General features: G+C 38.5%; 1 protein-coding gene across 2 annotated transcripts in view; it reads left to right on the forward strand.

Moving 5' to 3' along the window:
• Positions 1–20,081, forward strand: part of ABCC4 (ATP binding cassette subfamily C member 4 (PEL blood group)) — a gene marked incomplete at its 3' end in the record, with an annotated part of 156,449 nt that overhangs the window by 86,896 nt on the left and 49,472 nt on the right. For both annotated transcript variants that reach the window (XM_082014247.1, XM_082014248.1), the window contains exon 20: positions 4,300–4,379. In XM_082014247.1, the coding sequence (XP_081870373.1) occupies positions 4,300–4,379 (80 nt within the window). The remainder of the gene's footprint in view (positions 1–4,299; positions 4,380–20,081) is intronic.

Here is a 20,081-nt window from a genome sequence, read left to right on the forward strand (position 1 = left end):
GTTTGGGAGAGAAAGATACTAGAAGTTTTGGAGAGAAAAAGAATACATTTTTGGGGGTGTGAATTGTGCAGGTCCTGCCCTTCTTGAATAGCAGGTGCAACAGTTTCTTTAATCTGAAGAACCAGCCCCAAAAGGTGGGTTTTCGAATGCTAGTAGAAACTGTAGTTGTAACTGTAAGCATTTTGAGTTCTGACTCAAAGTGGCTACTTTAACTTTCATATCTGGAATGTTTTCTCTTGCATGCTTAATAATGCATAAGCCAGCCACTGATCTACTGTGCTTTCAGTAAGTGGAAACAGTTGTTTCTTCATACCTTGCGAAATAGAACTCATTTACTTGTAGACGTCCTTATAAATGTAGCAATCGCTCTGGATGCAATGGCTATGGGGCATTTTGTGGGTATTTCCAAAGCATAGCACTTCTGCTCGGAGGTGCATTGCTCTCTCTGCTATATGGTGAGGGAACTTGCTTGCTTTAGTGGGTTACCATAGCTTGCTTCTGCGTAGGACATGCTGCATAAAATGCCAGTTCAGTTACAGCTGTATGAACAGCATCTGAAATGCATCTCCAGGCCTGTGTTTTCTCTTACACAGTCACTGGGGTAGTATCATTGAAAACCAGCAATAACAAAAATAGGGCTAAGGCTTGTGGCTTTGTCACTTGCTTTTAGCAGTAGAAAAGCATTAATGGTCACTGGGTTAATGTTACGAGAGGGAGATGTGGACCTCTTAGCAAGAAGCGAGGTATTTTCCTCGGCTTAATGTGGATTTAAGGTTTTTAAGGTGCTGTTTTCCAGAATTACTATGTGCAAACACTAAATAGACCATAAATAACTTTTTTCAATAACTTGAAGGTTCAAAAAAATGAAGTTCTGCTACCAGAGTTTCACCTGAATGTTTATTTGGGAAGCAGCTGTTTCACGTCCCCACTGTTTAAATTGCTTAAATTGTATCAGGCGGACTGTAAAAGGTTCCAGTTTGCAAGGTTTGTCTTTTTGGGTATACCATTTATTTTGCTCACTCCTATTTTAGTCCATGTAATTTTACAGAATTACTGTATTTACATTATGAAGAGGATTAGGCAGATGTCAGATTAATTTCCACTTTCCTAGTGGCATCTCTGTCTAAATCCAGTCCGTAGAAACACTGTTATACTTAACAATTTCATAAGGCAATTGTCAAATATACAGTTTTGGCAACTAATTAGCACCTTGATTACCAGTGGGAACTGGAGTTCGTGGTGGTTAATGGATATATGGAAAAGATAGTAAGATCAGGGGACTACCAAGCTCAAGTAAGCTAAATTTTCCTTCATGACCGTGTTCCTCAAAGAACTTCATGGGAAGAGATGTTACTGTGGAGGAGAACATTGCCACAGTCGCTTTTGTGTGTGCAGGATGAAGGCAAGTATTCTGCAGCTCTCATTTATATCTATGCTGGCTTTTTACCCCTGAAAGTGCCAGGACAGATCTGTATTGTGCTTGCAGCCTAAAGGTCTCCTTGTTGCAACATGGAAACTTTCTCAGGAAATGCTTGGAGGTCGTCACAGCCTCCTGCTGATCTCTTCTCCCTGGTATCCAGTGATAGGACGCATGGGAATGGTTCAAAGCTGCACCAAGGGAGGTTTAGACTGGACATTAGGAAGCATTTCTTTACAGACAGTGTGGTCAAACACTGGAACAGGCTTCCTAGAGAGGCCATCGATGCCTCAAGCCTGTCAGTGTTTAGAGGCCTTCGGACATGCCTTAACAACATGCTTTAACTTTTGATCAGCCCTGAATTGGTCAGGCAGTTGGGCTAGATGAGCGTTGTAGGTCCCTTCCAACAGAAACAGTCTAGTCTGTTCTGTTCTTTTCTAACAGTTGCCGAAAGAAAACAAAACCAAAATCCACACTCAAAATCTGGAAAATTCCTCCTTAAGCAACTTTAATGGGTGATTCTTTAATAGAAATCTCAGGGGTGGGAAATGAGAGCTGAACTCCGAGATACTGCTGCAACTGAAACAACCCAAGAGTTAAATCGCTTTCGACAGCAGGTGTTTTGTAGTGGCTTCTCTCCTCAAGCCCTTAAAGCCTTGTCCATACTGTACAAAATAAGAGTAAGCACAATGCTTTTCCAGGAACAGGCTTGGGTGTGCTCTTCCACTTGAGGGATAAGGGAGATCATGAAGGCATCGCTTGATTCCTGGAGGTGCCAGCTTTGACCTGACGTGCGCTGTGGGATGGAAAGTAGCTAGCCTGAGTGACCGTGCCTCTTCCTGCAGTGCTGTATGTGGTGATCTTTGCGCAGTAGCTTCCTGTACCCATCTGAAACCACTAAAAATAAAACTTATTTTGGGTTAAAAGGCTAAGGGGGATTGTAAGGCTGAATTAAGATGGGATTTGCTTGCTAGAGGAATAATCCTTTGCCCTAGCATACAGCTTGTCATTGGTGGGTCTCAGTGTTTCACGGAGGGGCTCCGCAGTGAAACCTCCCCTTGCTTAGCCCTTCACTCTGTAGAATAAAGTGAGGTCACTCAGGAGACAAGTGGCAAAGGCAAAGGTGGGAACAGATTGCTAATACCCAGAGACCAATCCATTATGCTATCTTGTTTCCCTACTCTGCCCTTCCTGGACAAGCTGCTAAGAAAAGCCCTGTCAGAAGGAAGCATTTAACATCTTTGATTTTCCTTTGCCAATGAAGTCTTTGTTCATTTGAAAATAACCTGAAATGTGATATTTTGAAATATTAAGAAGTCTTAGCTAACGCGTGCTTGCAGTAGTGCTAAATTACCCTTCCACAACTGTTCTCCACGGAAGGAAATCCCAAGAAAAGGAAACTTTAAAAAAAAAAAAAAAAAAAGCCTTGGGGTTTCTTCTGATGGAAAGAACATCATATCCCAACATGAAATAAGTGAAAGGGGATGTCCACAGCTGCCATTCCCAGTGGAAACAGATGAAAGAGATTTTGCTGAGTCTTGTGCTGCTATATGCCCTTCCTCTCTGTGTGCAAAGCCTAAAAATAGGATGCATCCTACGATTGTCCGCCTTTGGTAGTAAAGAACTGCAGAACAAGCTGTTAGCAGCCAGTATCTCTCTTTGGAGTCATGTCCCAGGCCTGAGGAGAGGATGTTTTGCATATTGCTTGGTGTGGAACAAAAATTCCCTTAAAAAAAGAAATCAATGTTATGCAACAAAATTCATAATTCCAAGACAGCTGTGAACAGAAAACTAGAATGATGGTTGCTACGGAAGTTACTTCAGTTAATGCTCTTATCTCTGAATTACGTCTCCAACACACTCCGTGGAAACCTTAAACTTAACTACTTTCAGTTTAATGAGCTCCTTTGAAAAGAAAAAGAAAAAGTCTTTTGTTGCCAATGCAGTGAATGTGTTTGTACCAGTTAGAAGTAATGACTGAATCAAGATATATGTAGATAAAAAAGCAATGTGAATGCATGTATGGGCATTACACACCTTAGAAAAGGCCAGATTCCCATCCTTAGGTTCATTTCTTTCCTGGTGAGTAGAGGTATCGATTAATAGAGAAAGATACTAATCCACTTACGGATGGCAGTGTTGTGACTTTAATTATTAAAGAACTCTTGTTATAACTGATTTTTTTTTTTTTTCCACTCAAGTAGAACTTTGGAAAATAGAGACGTGTAAATGCTTCACTGTGACAGCAGATTAAAAATTGTTTTATTAGTTTTAATAAAGATCAGTGTTTTCAAGCTTTTGAATGTAAAGCTGCAAGAACGCAAATCTTTCTCAAATTTTATTTCAGAAATGCCTGCAATTTGAATCTACATGTAATGGTGGAGGCGTGGGAACAGAAATACTAGAAAGGATCAGTTAGATCAGCTATGATCTATCTGGTACATGCATGCACTAGTGAGTTTCAGTCAAGGATAGGAGCAGATTCTGGCTGATGTTACTTGATGAAACTTGCATTAAGTTGTCTGAACTGTAAACCTTTACCTGCACATGTTGAGCATATAAAGCATATGTGTTTCACCTGTTAAATGCTATTGAACTATTACCTTCAAAGCCGATTTTAACTTTTTCCTAGCGTTTAAGTAAAGGTTTTATATTCCGGTGAAAGGCATTTGTAAAAAAAGTATTCTCTTCAAAATATATTGCAGTGGTTGTTAAGACATTCCCTTCATAGTGGTTTCAAAAAGTGTCCTTTTAACTTTAGATTCCAGCTGTTTCCTCTTTACTGTTACTAAAATGGTAAAATACAGTGTGTTGAAGATATTATGATCTGTTAAGGAGTTATATTTACTTTTTCTTTTTATTCTCCAATCCTGTTTCTATAGGAAGAATCTTAAATCGTTTCTCCAAAGATATTGGCCACCTGGATGACTTGCTTCCATTGACATTTTTGGACTTCGTGCAGGTAATTCAGTTGCTGCTGTCAAAGGCTTCTGCACTGCGTTCTGAATTTAGATTCCTGTATGGTTTGGTGAAGATCAGCTATTTGTCACAGATGTAGCTGAGTTGAATGAAAGTACTTGTTTGTGAAAGAAAGGTGCGGTTGAAATTTAACGTGTCAGTAAAAAGCTAACATGAGTAATAACTGGCAGGTAGGAGTGGCTATACACAGCTTGCTATTATGTCAAGATTTCAGTTCATAGTAGCTACATGCTTTGTAAATTGCTCCTGATTTGCCTCCAAGCAATCTGGCAAGCTTATTGCTGTTATAAGAAATATGTCCATAGTAAAGAAACAATCAACTCACATGAAAAGATAGCACAGATTAACCTAATTACGTGTCTACTTCCACAAAGAATCAAATGCTTACCACACCATTTTGGATTCAAATAGGTGTGGCTATTTACAAAGAAAAGATTAGTAGTAATAGGGTGAATATAATAGCCTTAATAGGAACAAGTGAAGTAAGTTGCTGCAGACAAGAAAGATGGACAAAGCACTGAGATTTTGATGATGATGAAAGGATAAAGGATTATATATGACATCAAGGTAATTTTTCTGTTGCAGTTGCTATTAATCTTCCTCGTAAAAAATTGCAGAAGGATAAAGCTGCAAAAAATTGATCATACTGTATCAAAATAACATGAATCACAGAATACACAAAATAGTGGAGGCTAGAGAAAGAAATGACTTAGTGGATCATCTGGATCCACTTAGTAGATCAGACCTATCATCCTCAAGTCAGAAATGTTTCCTAAGGTGCTATTGCGGACTTTGCTTCGTCTCATAGAGAGAACTTATTCAGGATCTAAACCTTGTTTTGACTTCTTTAAAAGTAAGACACTTGGGTTGAGCAGGTTAATCATGTTGTTAATGCTGACCTCTTGAAAATAAGAAGAAAAAATATTCCGAGGCATTAGTAAAAACACTTCTTAAACTAGGAAAGAGACTTTGTCTTAGTGACGTTGTTAAAGTTGAAGTGTGTGTTTGTTTTTCAAAGCATTACAGTGCCATATGTCATTTTGAGGAAGAATGGAAGGTGATGTATTTTACCTATCAATTAAAACCATTGGGGGTTTTTATGAGTCAGGAAGCTGCTTATAGTGAATATTAAGATTTTGAAGGTTTTTAAGGCCTTGACAAATTATTTCCTGAAAGTGCAATATAAACATCTTTCTACTATACTACTCACTTTCTACTGTTTATACAGATTGCAGATTTTCTTCAGTCTCATTAACTGTCTTATTAGATGGAACATCTTACTTTATTTCAGTTTTCTTGGGATGATACATATATGCATTTCTTTTTGGCTGAAAGCTCAGGCTATTCTCTTCGCTTAGCATGGGATTTACATCCACAAAGTCAAAACCATCTCTTTTGCATAGTGCTCCCTGGCCATTACACGAAGTAATGCAGAGTGGTTTGTATTTGCATAGGTTTGTCCCCTTTACAGCAGACTGTGCTATGTGTGTTCATACTACGCACTACTCGTGGCCAGAGCATCCTCTGCATCCTGTGGTCTTGAGATAAAATGATTAACCCTTTTCCTTAGTTCTGTACATTCACAGTGCTGTGAGAGTTGGGTTGCAGCTCACTTGCATGATGTTTTTATAGCAAGAAACTGAGTGGGTGTTTTGCATGCCCCAGCATGTGGTTTAAAGGCATGTGGGGTTGTCTGAGGATGCAAAATTTGCTGGGAAAATGTTAGAAAAGTCTGCCTAAGCAGAAGTAGTCAAAATTGGTGTGGTCTTGTCCATTTGTGCTCTCCTTTTGGGAGCAGACCCTGAAGCAAACTGTCTCGAGAATTACACTCTCTTTTTTTTTTTTTCCCTGAGGGAACCGGTTTGCTCCAAAAGAAAGCTGAGGAAGGAGCTAGCCTGTATGCACAGCACATACAGAGGATGTCTACTAGCAAATTGGAAAACCTAGTTATTTGAGCGGTGTATAGATACTTTAGGGAGTATATGTTTACCAAAACTTAACTGGTCTGGGACAACAGAATGAAGGCTGTTAGTCCAGATGCGATTGTTTTCTTCTTTCAAGCTCCTCCTGTGAACCACACTTTGTAAACATTTCCCTTCATGTTGATTACTTCGTGCATTTATTTTAAATTGGCTATTGAAGAATTTGTCAAACTATGAAGTTTGTATTTTAAGTGAGTTTTCCTTTTCAAAAAAATAAAGTAGATGTTACATGTCCAGTAAACTATTAGAAAGATACTATGTTTCAAAGCCTGCCTGTTCTATTTGGCATCAGAAAAGAAAATTTAGGAACTTACTGTCGATTAATAATGTGCTGCTATCCATAAGACAAAAGCACTTCCTTCTTGGCAGGTTTTCTAAAACTTACTATTCTTGATTGGCAAGCTTGTCAGTTAGTGGTTTTGAAATTCAATAACAAAGATATAATATTTATTTCTGAAGAAGCACAGATTTTTACAAAGGATAACTTATCAATTATGATAGAGATCTTTTGTCACTTGTTTTGTTGGCAGGTGTCTTTTATAAGACTTCCTATAATCCCTTCAGGAAGAAATATTTTCTCCTTTCTAAAAACAGTATTAGCTAAATATAAAAGCTCTGATCCCAGCCATTGTTGTTGATTCTTTGAGAGACATTTCCCAACATTCATTGTTTAAATGGTTGTCAGGAGGAATCAAGTGAAACTTAATAAACAATGCAGTAACTGGTTCATCTTACTTTGTGTGTAGAAGCTTTTCTTGAGCAGATTTGCATTGAAGAAGTGGTCCTTTTTCTGAGTTATTGCTAAGATCATTGTGAAGCATTCCACACTTTTACTATATTGGCAAGTTAGTGTATAATTTCTATACGAATAAACACAATGTGATTGGACACCCAAAAGCTACAATATAAGCCCATTTAAATACCTATAAATAAATAATTATTTAAAATCTATTAATTTTGAGAATTTTGTAATTACACTGAGTGTAGATTTTAAGGCAATGCTAAAAATTGATAATGTTCCTTTTAGAGTGCCTAATAAGATTTATACACAGCACTACAGTCATAATGAGTATGATTAGTCTAGACAGCTATACTGGATGAAAATTAATTCCTTCAGCTAAAAGAGTTGAATTTTTTACATCTTCCATTGAGTCAATGAGGAAGAAACAGTCCAATCTCTTCAAGACAGTGGATAGTTACTGTACACTTATTTGCCAAGGCAAAAATAAAAGGTATGTGGCAAGCACAAAAATGCAGCATAGACCTTGCGTATTCCTCTGAAAACCTGGCTAGATTTTGCAAAACTGTTGCTTTGCAATAGCCTTCAAAGTAGCAACTCTCACTGCATTTAAAGTTTCCTGCCATCCTTTCTTTCTTTGGTTTTAAGTGCACCAAAATGTAGCACACCTCTCTTTGGAGAGATCGGGGGCAGGATGGGCAAGTCCTTACCAGAAGGAGGCAGTCATTTTTTTTCTTCTGAACTTAGGAATTTTAACAGCATATCAGGTATGTTGTGTTAGTGCGGCTGACTATTTTTTTGTAGAAATTAATGCTGTATCCACAAGATTTTATAAATTATTTATAAATAAAAAATAAGTCTCTTTTATGAAAACACTTTTATGGCTATGTTTGACTATAGGGCTGTTGAACAGAACTCTGTGGGTAGATGTGAAGTATAGAAGCTGAAAAGAAACCAAAGGTTAAGTTAGGCACTTCAAATGAGATGTCTTTAATTGTACGTTTACAGTCCAGTTCAAAGCTCATTAAAGTAAAAAATAAACTTTACATTCCTCAGTCCAAGCCTGGGCCTTATCTTCTTTAATGGGTTCTGGCTGGCCATAAGGTTCCATGCCAGCTCTCCTAAAAAATAAAATAAAAAGCAGTGCTATGTTTACTATGACACTTATTATTTCTACTAAATACAGCACTAAATATGTTCGTAAAATCAGGTAGTAATTAATGTTTGTAGGTTGATTCAGATAGTCAAAAAGCTGAATAAACTTCTTTGGTGGAGATGATGTGTTTTTTTGTGAGGTTGCATATTTTTATTTACTTGCCCTAGTACTGTTAGCCTCCTTAGCCTCAGTTCTGCATCTTGCTTTCTTTTTCCTGTCCTGAGTTAATGTATTTTTGGCAGGTGTTTTCCAACTAAGCTACAGTCTCCTCAGGTAAAGGATTACTTGTTTGAAGGCCGTTACAGTGTGCTAAAACTTTCTAAGAGGATTTAAACATCTACTTCATTTAGATATAAGTGCTTTATTTATGTATTTGTTCGTTTAATCAGAAGGCAGGCCTGACAGTGGCCTCAAAGAGCTACCCAAATGCAAATAATTGCAGAAATGCTTTCTTTAATTGGTACAAACTTGATCATCCTATAAATAAGTTCAAAGGGACTTAAGGGAGTCAGGTGCCATTTAAGATGACTGGGATTTTGTTACTTAATTTTCTTAGGCTTGTCTGAAAACACTGGCAGATTTACTCGGTGTTATAACCAGCTGTTGTTCTTCCTCCTGCCTTAAGTTCTGTGGGAGTACAAGGTTCTGTTGATGTGGACTTCACTGGTAGGTGTGGGGCTTGTAGTTTAAAATGTCGTCGTTAAAATGCATAGCAATGTCTAGCTCAATGCAGCAGTAATAAAACATGCTATACTAATTTGGGAAAAGGTCAGACAAGGAATAGAATAAAAGAATTTAACGAGGAAGTATTACGAATTATGAATCCAATATATTTAATAGTATTTTATGCACATTAGCCCAGATATTCCTAAGTGGATGGTATTTTGGATGCTGTATTTTTGAGAGCTCATCAAAGGCTTGTTTTTAGTACCTGAATCTCATTTTGACTTCAGAGAGATCTGCGGAGGCTTAACGTCTTTAAACTGTGGTCTCAGGTGATGCAGGATGACTATCCAAACTGATAAACTACTGGTTGAAAATGGTATCTATAAACTGATTGAATACATAGGATGGTATAATATATTTCAGACTTTCTTTTGGTTTTGTTAATTATGATGATAAATTTTAAAGGGATGGTTCTCTCTGTAGTTTCTTTCCCTTTTAATTCTTCAGTGATCTTATTACCTGTTAACAGCGTTGATTTTATACATTAGTTTCTAGTGAATTTAAGTGACTTAATGTGATGGCCCCTTCATTTTGATTTCTTACCCTGTGTTGGATTGAGTGCGGGGGGAAAAAAAAAAATCGTGATCTGTTTTGTTTCTGGATAACACTGTGAACATGTGAACTATCTGCAGCTGCCCTTGGAAAAGGGCAGTGATTTATTAAGGAAAACTGAATTGCAAAACCTTTTTCCTCCCCAAAATCAACAGCTTGACTGAGTTTAAATAACTGACTTTTCATATCCTTTCATCGCAAACAAAGACCTAATCCTGAGACTACTTGAGCCACCAATGTAGGCTGTGGCTGAGACCACCACTGAATGTGCCATTCCCTTCTCACCACACACAAAACACATTGACTGCAGCTTTATGAAGTGAAAATGCTGAAGAAAAGGAAAATGTGAAGGAGGTGTCCACAGTCATTTCTTTAAAAAAAAAAAAAAAAAGGAAAAAAAGAAAGGGGAAAAAAAAAAGCTGCTGCATCTGGATATTAGGAACAAAAAGTGCCTCAGACTGGAATAATAGCTTGGGTCACTTGCTTTCGTATGTGCACAAGAGTGGAACTGCCGTTCCTTGTTTCAGTACCACTGACCCCTGCATTTTATTGTGTGAAGATGTCAGGGAAAGTGTGTAGAATGAATTCCAGGATCTTTTAGTTTAACAATGACGTTGTTATTTTGTGATTTCTGTGAGAGGTGGGGTTCTGGGAGGTTTGTTGTGTTGCTTTTTCCAGTTTAGCCAGGTTTTGTGTGTATGCATGTGTGAGTTTTAAGAGAGATTTTCATTCATAAAATAATAGTTCTTTCTGTGTGTTTGCGTGAGTGCATTTAAAATATGATCATAAATACGTTGTGAGAAAAAAAACAGTGGTGGGTTCTATGTTAAATGTCAGCATATTCTCTTTAGCCTGGTACGCAGAGCAGATCGGTATCTGGAGACACCTTTTGGTTTCCTTTCTGCTGAATCCTAGTAGTTTTGCTTGATGGCTAGATCGCAAGATTCTGCAGCTGTGCTGAGGTTTAAATGAAGAATACCTAATTTTTAAAAACAGTTGCCTGATGGCACTTGACTACTGAAATATCATGGAACTTTTTCTCTGTGGAACAGATGTTCTAACTGTACATTCCCAAGATGCATACTACAGTACATCTTGCTAGTGCCTAATGAAAGACAATTAAAACTTATAGAAAAATAATAGGGGTGTATATTTTTTTCATCGGTTATTTCTGAGCTCTAATTTCCAAAAAAATTATCATTGTGATAAAAAACTAATTTTCTGTATAGTCGTTTGATATTCGTATGTGCTTTTGGTTTTGCTATTTTCTTTGAAATAAAAAGGGGTTATACGCTGTTGTTAAACAAACAGAAGACTGTCTCTCCTGCCTGTCTGGTCATCACCATCCCATCCCCACTCCCCCCACCCCTGCAAAGAAAAGGGGTGGGAGGTTGAGGACGAAGAGGAAGCTTGGGTTGCACTTGCGTCTCCAAGACCAGCATGCAGGAGCTGTGAGTTTAGCACAGACACTTGTCTAAATAATGCAGTTCTTTATTGACCTTTCATTCCTCTGTCCTTGAATGCCTTGGTTGTTAAATCCCAGTAGCCAATTAGTCTTGTTGATGGTGACCAGCAGTGGAGATAATCTATGCCAAAGCTGTTGCTGGTTTTTACTCTGTACCTGTCATCACATTCCTTTGAACGTACGGATGAGTGTCATGCATCATACAGACCGCGTATTTACTCGGATTGATGGTATGTGTATAGGATAAAACATGTAGAGCCTGGAGTCACTGGTAGTAGGTGGATTCCTGTTTATATGCAGGCCTTGGTTTTCTAGGGAAGGCTAAAGGTCTGTTCTCACTGTAGTGGTCATATGTAATCCAGCCCAATCCTTTCCCTCACCCCATTTTTTTTGCCCTATTTACGTTAGTTTGTACAATTTTTATAAGAATAGGTATGCGTGTCATTCTCCACATACTAGTGTCAAGGCAACAGATACCATTGCAGTAACAAAACTAATCTGTGTGGGAACATAATGTAACTTTTTAATATTTTATGGTTTGTATTTACTTAGTATTAATAAGATTTGAAGATGTAAACCCTTATCTAACATGGGAAAGAAGACAAAATAATACAGAAAAATGTAATTTAATTACCTTTTTGTCACCTTGCTTCCTTGTAGTTTCCTTTACCACTTTTCTGCTTTTCTTGTTTCTCTTAACCCTTTTTCTTTTAGTTTTTATACTTCTCCATTTATGTGGTAAATATAGATAATGCTTTTGTTACTGGGCTGTTCCTTCCATTTTCTCAATGAAATGTGGAATACTGGTGTTCTGAATATAGTACTCGGAAAAATAAAGCTAGCTTTCACTTAGTGGAATTCTGTCTTCTCAGTTTCTTTTTCTAGAGCATATGAGCATTGTCAGATGCAGTCTTGCTCTTCATTTCTCTAATATTTTGAGCAGGTTGTGGCTTAGTGGTAGGAGACAAAAATTAGTTGTTCTTGCAGTATTTTGATATGTTGGACTGAAACCTGTAAATACAAAACTTCAGTCAGGTTTAAATCATCTCTTCTCCAAACTGGCTTCTCTGTTTTCTTCATCAGATTACTTTCAATACATTTTCAGCTACTAGAAAGCAGAGAGTTGTATGGAAGTCCAGTGATGTGCCCCCATTCCGTATGATTCATAAAGTTTCCCCCCTTTTGGCTATGGTGGAATTTGTAAAAGTTCCAGAGGGAGATTCCGTTTATCTGGGACTGTTTATATCTGTTGGAAGGTATTTTTTTGTTTGCTTTTCTCACTGTGAAAGAGGGCAAAGAAATACTCTGATGTAAGTGAACTTATGTTCTGCAGTTTTCTCCTTTTTGGTGCATCTTTCCATATGTACTACTTCTGCTTTTGGTGCCAAAGTGGGAATTTTTTATTATTATTACTATTTATAGGCATTTACCCAACTTTTTAGGCATTATTGCAACCTTTCACATCTGTAGCTCAAACTGATGATTACTTTTAAGACTTCTGATGATGATTAACATTTCTAACAATTCACAGTATCTAGAAATCTTTTCATTCTGCTGTCAGTCATAGAGTGTAACAGTCCTGTTCCAAATGGTGATAACTACAAATCTTGTAGATTGCCTTAAACTACTGATAAACTACAGATAGGACAACGTGTGCTTACAAACAAATTAGGATTTCACTGTTCAGCAACTGGAGATTTCACTTTTGATTGAAGAAGCAAGGAGAAACTTGGAGGTCATTTGAATTACTAAGCCATGTAGCTGGCGTGTGTGTGTGTTAAATCATTATGCGTTTTTCTGCCCAAAACAAACATGTGGGACAAGGAATTATCTTTAGCTAAGAAAGACTGCATCTCATCGAAATGTGCTGCCAGGGTTATGTGTGCGCATCTCATGCAGAACATAAGAACTTTTTTTCTTGCTGAAGCTGATCCTGTGGCTGCCTGGTGAATTCTGCAGCTGATTTGAAAACTCTGGACAAGTTTGTTCGTCAAAAGGTAGAGGTTGCAGTGTGGGCAGTTTAATACAGCAAAAGATGAGAGTTCAGCTGGGAACTGAACGTCACATGTCTTTGGGAAGTTTATACCTCTTTGTGTTACATACAGGATAGTTTTCTATAATTTGAAAAAAAATTATTCATTTGGATTGCACTCTTGAAATAGTAAAAATTTGTCTGTTAAGAAGGGCTCTTTCAAGGGCTTGATAGTAGCTGTTCCTGCACTGTGGAAGAATAGGATGCTGAGTGATTGCATTGTCTTCCACAATCACGTCCCTAAATCTTTTTTTCTTGCTGTTTTTCTAACTGGGTTTTGAAATCAGTCTAATGTTTAAATAAGCAGAGCTCCCTTACTGTGAAAGTCACTTCTATGCTAAAATAATGGTTCCAGATCTTCCCTTCGAAAACGGAAAACGTGCTGGCTTTGTTACCCGATTCAGTTGTCTGTCCTTCTGTTAAACATGACATAATACTGTGAAAATTAATTTTTCATTTTTCTCACTGATAGGAAGTCTGAATTTTGGGGTCAGTCCTTGTATCAGTTACTTACACTGATAGGCGTCTTTGATGATTTGTGATAGATAAACTGAAAAGTCTTCCTGCTGGTCTTGAAGCAAATTTGTAACAAATTACAGCCGAGCATGCGCTTACCACAGTAAATAATGTGGTAAGAAAAAAGTTTGTTCTCTGCAAAGGGAATTTCTTTTTACTTCTTTAGATGCCACAGGGTTCTGTACCTGCAGAGAATGGCTGAGCTGGGTGAAACCTGATGGTGGTGGTGAGAGGCTGGTGCTCATTAATTAAAATACGGTTGCTGAAAGTGTCAGGCCACTGTTAAACTTCCTGGAGCTGAGTGATCGCTGAACAGAATGTAGTACTGAAGGACTACGAGTCAAGAGTTTATTTGGAATAGGGAGGTAGTATTTTATAGCCCTATCGGAGTGGCAAAGCTCTGGAGAAGTTAGGAAAGAACCCAGAGACAGGCTAAAAAGCATTTTTTGCATATCTGCTATGAAAGAGTGTGACCAGAAAAGAACAGAAGGTAGTTTTATTTCTTAGGATAGCTGATTCTGTAGTCCTTAATATTTTTCATACTTTTCATTTAACTGGAGCAGAGGGGCTGCTGTGGAACTTAACAGAAATATGCGTAGTACTTCATTCCACCTAAAAATAAATATATGAATAGTGTATTTAAAATAGCAAGAACAAACAGTAAAATGCTTGTAATTGCTGTAAGGCTAGAGAGCTGAGTTACTGAAGAACTGATAGTCTTTTTAACAGAAGAGCCCACAGTTCAAATGTAGCACAAAGCTTTTAAAGTTGCTGAAAGACCCAGAATTGACTTCTGGCAAAACAATTAGACTTGGCTGAGCAGAAAAGGTCATGCAGTTGAAAATGATGTATTCTTGGGGAGGGTGCAGGGCTGCTCTGGCGTTATGGCCGTGGGGGACAAGAGGCCTGAGGCAGGAAAGTCCACATAGCTCAAAGACAGAGTTTGCAAAGCTGCAGCATATGGGGCAGCACATCTGCGGTAAACAAACTTTTGCCAGGCATTTGGAAGAACTGGGGAAAAACGCTCTCAGCATGGATGAAAAGGTTATGATAACATCGTCGTTAGCTCAGAGGAGTTCCTCGCAGGAACAGTGGACAGTATTTTAGCAAATAAGTTAATGGCCGAGACCACAAGAACACTAAATAATGCCATGCAGGGTCACAGCAGTGGTCCATCTAGGCCAGTGGTGTTTCTCCAGCAGTAGCAATAGGAGATGCTATTTGGGGAGACCATGAAAACCTGGCTGCTTTCTGTGGTCTGTTCCCTCTTTAGTCCCCAGCATTCACAGTTTTGTACTGGGGGTGTCAAAAGGCCTATCCCTTCCCAGTCCTTTTTCTATCCATTTTTTACATCATTCTGTATCAGCTTGTAAGGTTTGCCTCCTGCAATTTAATAACCTGAAAGCAGTGAGATATATGTTGATCTTTGGTTTTGTTCTATGTATATGTGCCCCTTCTATGGAAAGAAAGCAATAATTATCACTGAAAGAAAAACCTGCTTTTAGAAGGGTTGTAGGTAGGATAAGACCGAGGACAAATATTGGTGAATCAGCCTCTGCTGACAAAGTGCTGAACATAAGAGCAAAGAACGAAGTAGGAAATACACCATTTGTAGTAGTACTAAAGAGAAAAGTACCCACTGTTGAATCAAATGTTTTGGTTTCATCAGGGTCTGTGATCAGTGCGACTGTCCTGGGCTTATATAGCTAGGGAAGAGTTTTGGAAACGGCATCTAAGAGGTAAGAGGGAAGCAGAAATTGTCAAGCCATTTTTCATTTTCCTTAAAAAATATCAGTTATTTGGCAGCAGGCACTGATAGAGGAGATACAAATGCATTGCTCTGGGAATCTTGAAGCAAGAATAAATATAATGGAAAGGGATGTTTTCCGCTACCTGAGAAGAATAACTCTGGGGGGGTTGGGTGGTGCCAGGCGTTAGTTCCTGTGTTGTTTCAGGCAGGTTCTGGCAAGAGCTGTTGAGAAAGCAAAGCATGTGTGTGTGCATGTTCTACGCTCTTTGATTAATGCTGTTTCCTCAAGCTACCATGTAAAACTATGTTGGCATCTGAGGTGTTCCACAGGAAGATGTAACATATTTGTCATGGTACAGAGGGCTACAGTTTATGTGAACAGTTTTTGTGTGTGTGCGCCTTTTTTTCCTTGGGAACAGAACAGTGTAAGAATATAGCCAGGAACTGTGGATATTTACAGGCGAAGATGACAAACTTAACACTGCTGAACAACAAAAAAATATTAAGTTTTTATATCATTTTTATAGGGAGATCAGAATAAAATTATAACTAGCTCCCTATAACTCCAAGAAGAGGACCTCTCACTTTATTCTAGAGATCCTCATTTTGTGCAGAAGTGCCTAGTGGGTACAAGGTGCAATAGAAGAAGAACATTGAGAAAATAAAGATCCTCCTCCTGCTTATAAATAGAAATACATTTTCCACAGACATTTACAAGAATGGGTGTTGGTACTGTCAATATTGGTTTCCATGTACAGTGGGTATGAACAGGAGCTGCATGTACAGAGGCATAAGTAGAGGCCATGGCTTTGGCTCTAATAAAAGCTTGTTTTTTCATGGAAAAACTGTATTATCTGGAAGGAACTTATTACTGTGGCCAAAGAGCCCTGGCAACTAACTTCTTACATGAGTGAAGATAATTTATTTTAAAAAGGAAGATAACCTCTGTATGGTGTAGGAATGTAATGCAGAGTTTTAAAGGACGAGTATTGTGAGTGTTTGGCAGAATCACAAAGTCCAGAGCTTGATGATGTATCTGTTCCTAAAGCATCAATATCTGGAAGTCTCAGACAACATACGGACCGTGATTTTTTGAGAACTGCTGTTGGGATCAAGACCTGAATAAGACGGTTAAGCCTCTTGGCCCAGGGTGCCCAGAAACCCTACAAGGGCTAGAAATAGGCTAAGAGATTATTGATGATAGGATGCTGTTTAAATACAACAGAATGGTGGCAGTGCCAATGTATTAAAGAAAACACCCTTTTTATTATAAGGTCACTTGTTAAAGAACAATTGGACACAGTTCACCATGATCTCAAACAAACATTAAGGCTTCTCACTTAATGGCAAAATGCAGGCCAAGTCAAATGAATGAGCATGTTGGTGGCACAGAAAACATTTGCCCTGAGGAGCAAAGTATATGCTTGTTTGCTTGGAAAAACAATGATCCAGAAAGACTATCTTATAGAGACAAGAACAAATAGACGGTACTAGCATTAAGGATGTGATTGGGAATTTTGAATACATTTCTGTGGTATAGCTGACAGATGTATTCAGCCCATTTGTAGTGACATACAGATTTAGTTAGGTAACCTCTTGTCGACTAATTGCAAATAGCAGGGTTCAGAGGAGGAGAGGGTGTCTCGCAGAAGATAAGACGAGCTTGCTGTTTTTGAAGCTTTTAGAGCTGGCAGTATTTAGTTCTTACTTTTTTCTTTCATTCAGTTTATCTGAAATTACAGTTTTCATTTCTTTCCCAGCTGTGTACTTCTTCCCTCTTTCAGTGCATTGGTTGTCTTGTCTTTATATTCCTAATTTTCCCATGGATGCACATTTTCATAAAGCTGAATTAATACTGACTGAGAGCTGTCATTCCTGCCAAAGATTACTGTTGCTGGCTGCTTCAGAGAAGGTTGACATCTAAGATGTCTTTTAAATATTGGAGTTCTGTGCAACACTTTTTCTCCTGTACTAAGAAGTCTCTAAGACTGTGCTTTTTCTCTCAAGACAAATCTGTTCCTGAGACAGTTTGATGCAAGCAATGGTATAAACAGCCGCATGTACTTTTTTTAACCAGTTCGGAAAGAAAACCCATAGATTTTATTTAAAAGATAGTTTAAAGACAAGACTACACACCTCAACTCAGCCACTTTATGTGAGTAAAATGAAGTAGAAGCTGTTTAGAGCTGTTTATGTACTAGGATTATGGTGCAAAGGTAAAGGGTTTCTATTTGGGTGTTTCCTGTTTTTTTTTTCCTGTAATAAAGGAGAAAAAAAATGCGAATAAAAAATCTATGATGTGGTTCAATATGCTGCTCTGGATGCAGCTGGCCCGAGTGAAGTGTTTATCGCTCTGATCTGCTCATTGCAATGTCTTCTCCCCAGGGAAGCTTGTCCTCTGATGCGCCAGTGTGACCAGCCGCCTGTGCAGTTGTGCTTTAACAGAGCTGCAGGACAATCAGTCCAAACAGTCCAATTTGAAAAAGCATGTTTAAAAAAAAAAAAAAAAGTGTTCAAGGAAAAAGAAAATGTCAGAACTAGGTTAGGGATTCATTGTGCGTGCAGTTATTTGCCAGAGCCAACAAGGAAATAATTTTAGTCAGGGGGAGGGGAGGAGGAGGAAGGGTGATGCCAAGCAAGTATGAACAGAGCGGGGTTTTGTAGTTTCTTGACCTGGCTTTACTTCAGACAGTACAGCCTGAGTGAGAGTGCCCTAAGTTAATACAGTTAAGGTTGCAAACTTGAAATCCAGGATATGCACTGTTGCTATTATTAAATTAGTATGGCTTCGTGGCAGTGTCCATGGGCTAACATAATCTTTGGCAGTACATACTGGGGTCCAGGGAGTAGGAGTTGGGGGCAGGGTAGGCGTGTTTGACTTCTGCTTAAATATTCGTAAAACGGGTCCTGGAACACTGCAGTTCTTGGGTGGGATTTGACTGCAGATTCGATCATCAGAATTTAGATATCTGCTTGTAGGGCTTAAGATGCTGTCTTTGCTGTAGTGAGAGGGCATCTAGTCAATACAGTTACTGGGCTCTAGAGAAATATTCAACCATAGGGTCACTAGGTATCCACTTAAATGTTAGATGAATCACTTCCTAAACTTCTAAACTAGGACAGGAGTTTCACTATGTAGGTCACATGCAGATGCCCACATTCTGGTTTCTGAGTCTCAAATCCCATCCCTTGGGCTCCACTCGTTCATTAGAGATCCTACCAGGTCATCAGGTGCAAGTCCAGAATGGTGTGGTTCCTATGGTAGTAGATCCTATGTCATAGCTGTCAAGCCCATGTAGGTGGCTTGGTGTCACAAATCACACTAGGAACTTACACAGACACACAACTGCATGGTACCCCTTATGCATATATTTTATAAGAGATGCTGAAATACAGTGTAAGGTCCATTTAAAAACAAAACCAGAAAAAGCATAAAACTTCTTTTTGAATTATGAAAGAAAATGGAAGATGGAAGGCCTCAAAGATCTCACTCTGTTTGAGCTTGTTAGTGAAAAGACAGAGGTGCTTTGTAGGTACTTTCACAGGGACTCTTAAGTACCCGCTGGAGCAAAGAGCCAGCAGACCTGAGGGGTTCAAAATGGGGTGCTGTATGAAGGCCAGGTGCGTTCTTCAAAGAAGTACTTAAGTATGAAATACTGAGCTCAGGGTATAACTGATACAGATCGGCAGTGATCTACAGGATGGAAGGGTAGACATTCTTACAAGACAGCTCGAACTCTAAATTTTGCTTCTGCATTTTTGTCTTGTAAACTTTATTAAATGACTTCAAATGGCTTGCAATTTGTTGTAAAATGTCTAAGATTATATAAATGGTATAGTTTCTGCAACAAAGGGAAAGGCTTATAGCTTGTGATATATTTATGGCTTATAGCTTGTAATTCCCATGTTTTTCCAAATTTTTATGGGTTTTTTTCTTACTGTTGTTTTACCTTACATCAAATGCTTTTCTATTGTGTGGTTGTGGTACAGAAATAACTTGTTCCTCCTAGATCAAAACCTGTTTGAGACACAAACTCCAGGATATCACTCTCAGCACCTATAAGAATTATGAATATGTAGGTCATCAGAAGATGAAGGGAAAGCACATGTTTCGCAAGTGAATGTGCTGATCAGAGTATTCACTTCCCCAGAGGGTTATAGGAGGATATGCTTGCTCCAGTAAGACAGGAGATTTGTTGAGGAAAAATAAGCCACAGCAGATAGAATGGCTGACCAAAGCATGAGGGAAACCTCTCAGGACTCTTGCAGGCAAGAGGATGACTCTAACAGAAACAGCACGTGCTTTTCTGTATTCTAGGGGTAGAGCATGTGCAGTCTGTGAGTGGAGGATTCTTCTTTCTCTAGGGAAACTGGAGCAAATTTGAAGGTGGACATTGGACAATATGACTCCATTTGGATGCAAATTAGATTCCTCCATCCAGGTCTTTTCAGTCTCGGTAGCCTGTGCATCTGTTGTCTTTTGTGTAAGGTGACCTTGTTTCCAATACTGTGCAGGTAGCTATAAAATGTAATTAATCAGCTCCTATTTTTTTTAATTTGGCTATTGTTTTCTGCACAGTCATTACAGGAGACTTTTAAATGCTAAGATTAAAAAATACAGTAAAAGATGCTGGTTTTATAGGCCATATTTTTTTTATGTAGAGAAATCTTGCCTGCTTTTAGCCTTTTGATGCAATTTTCAATTGTAAGCTGATTCTGCTAGCCAAAGTGTAGATACCCAATCCTGAGCATTTCTTGCTGTGCAAA

Source organism: Phaethon aethereus (assembly GCF_964289735.1).
Source record: "Phaethon aethereus genome assembly, chromosome: 1".
Lineage (NCBI taxonomy): Eukaryota > Metazoa > Chordata > Aves > Phaethontiformes > Phaethontidae > Phaethon > Phaethon aethereus.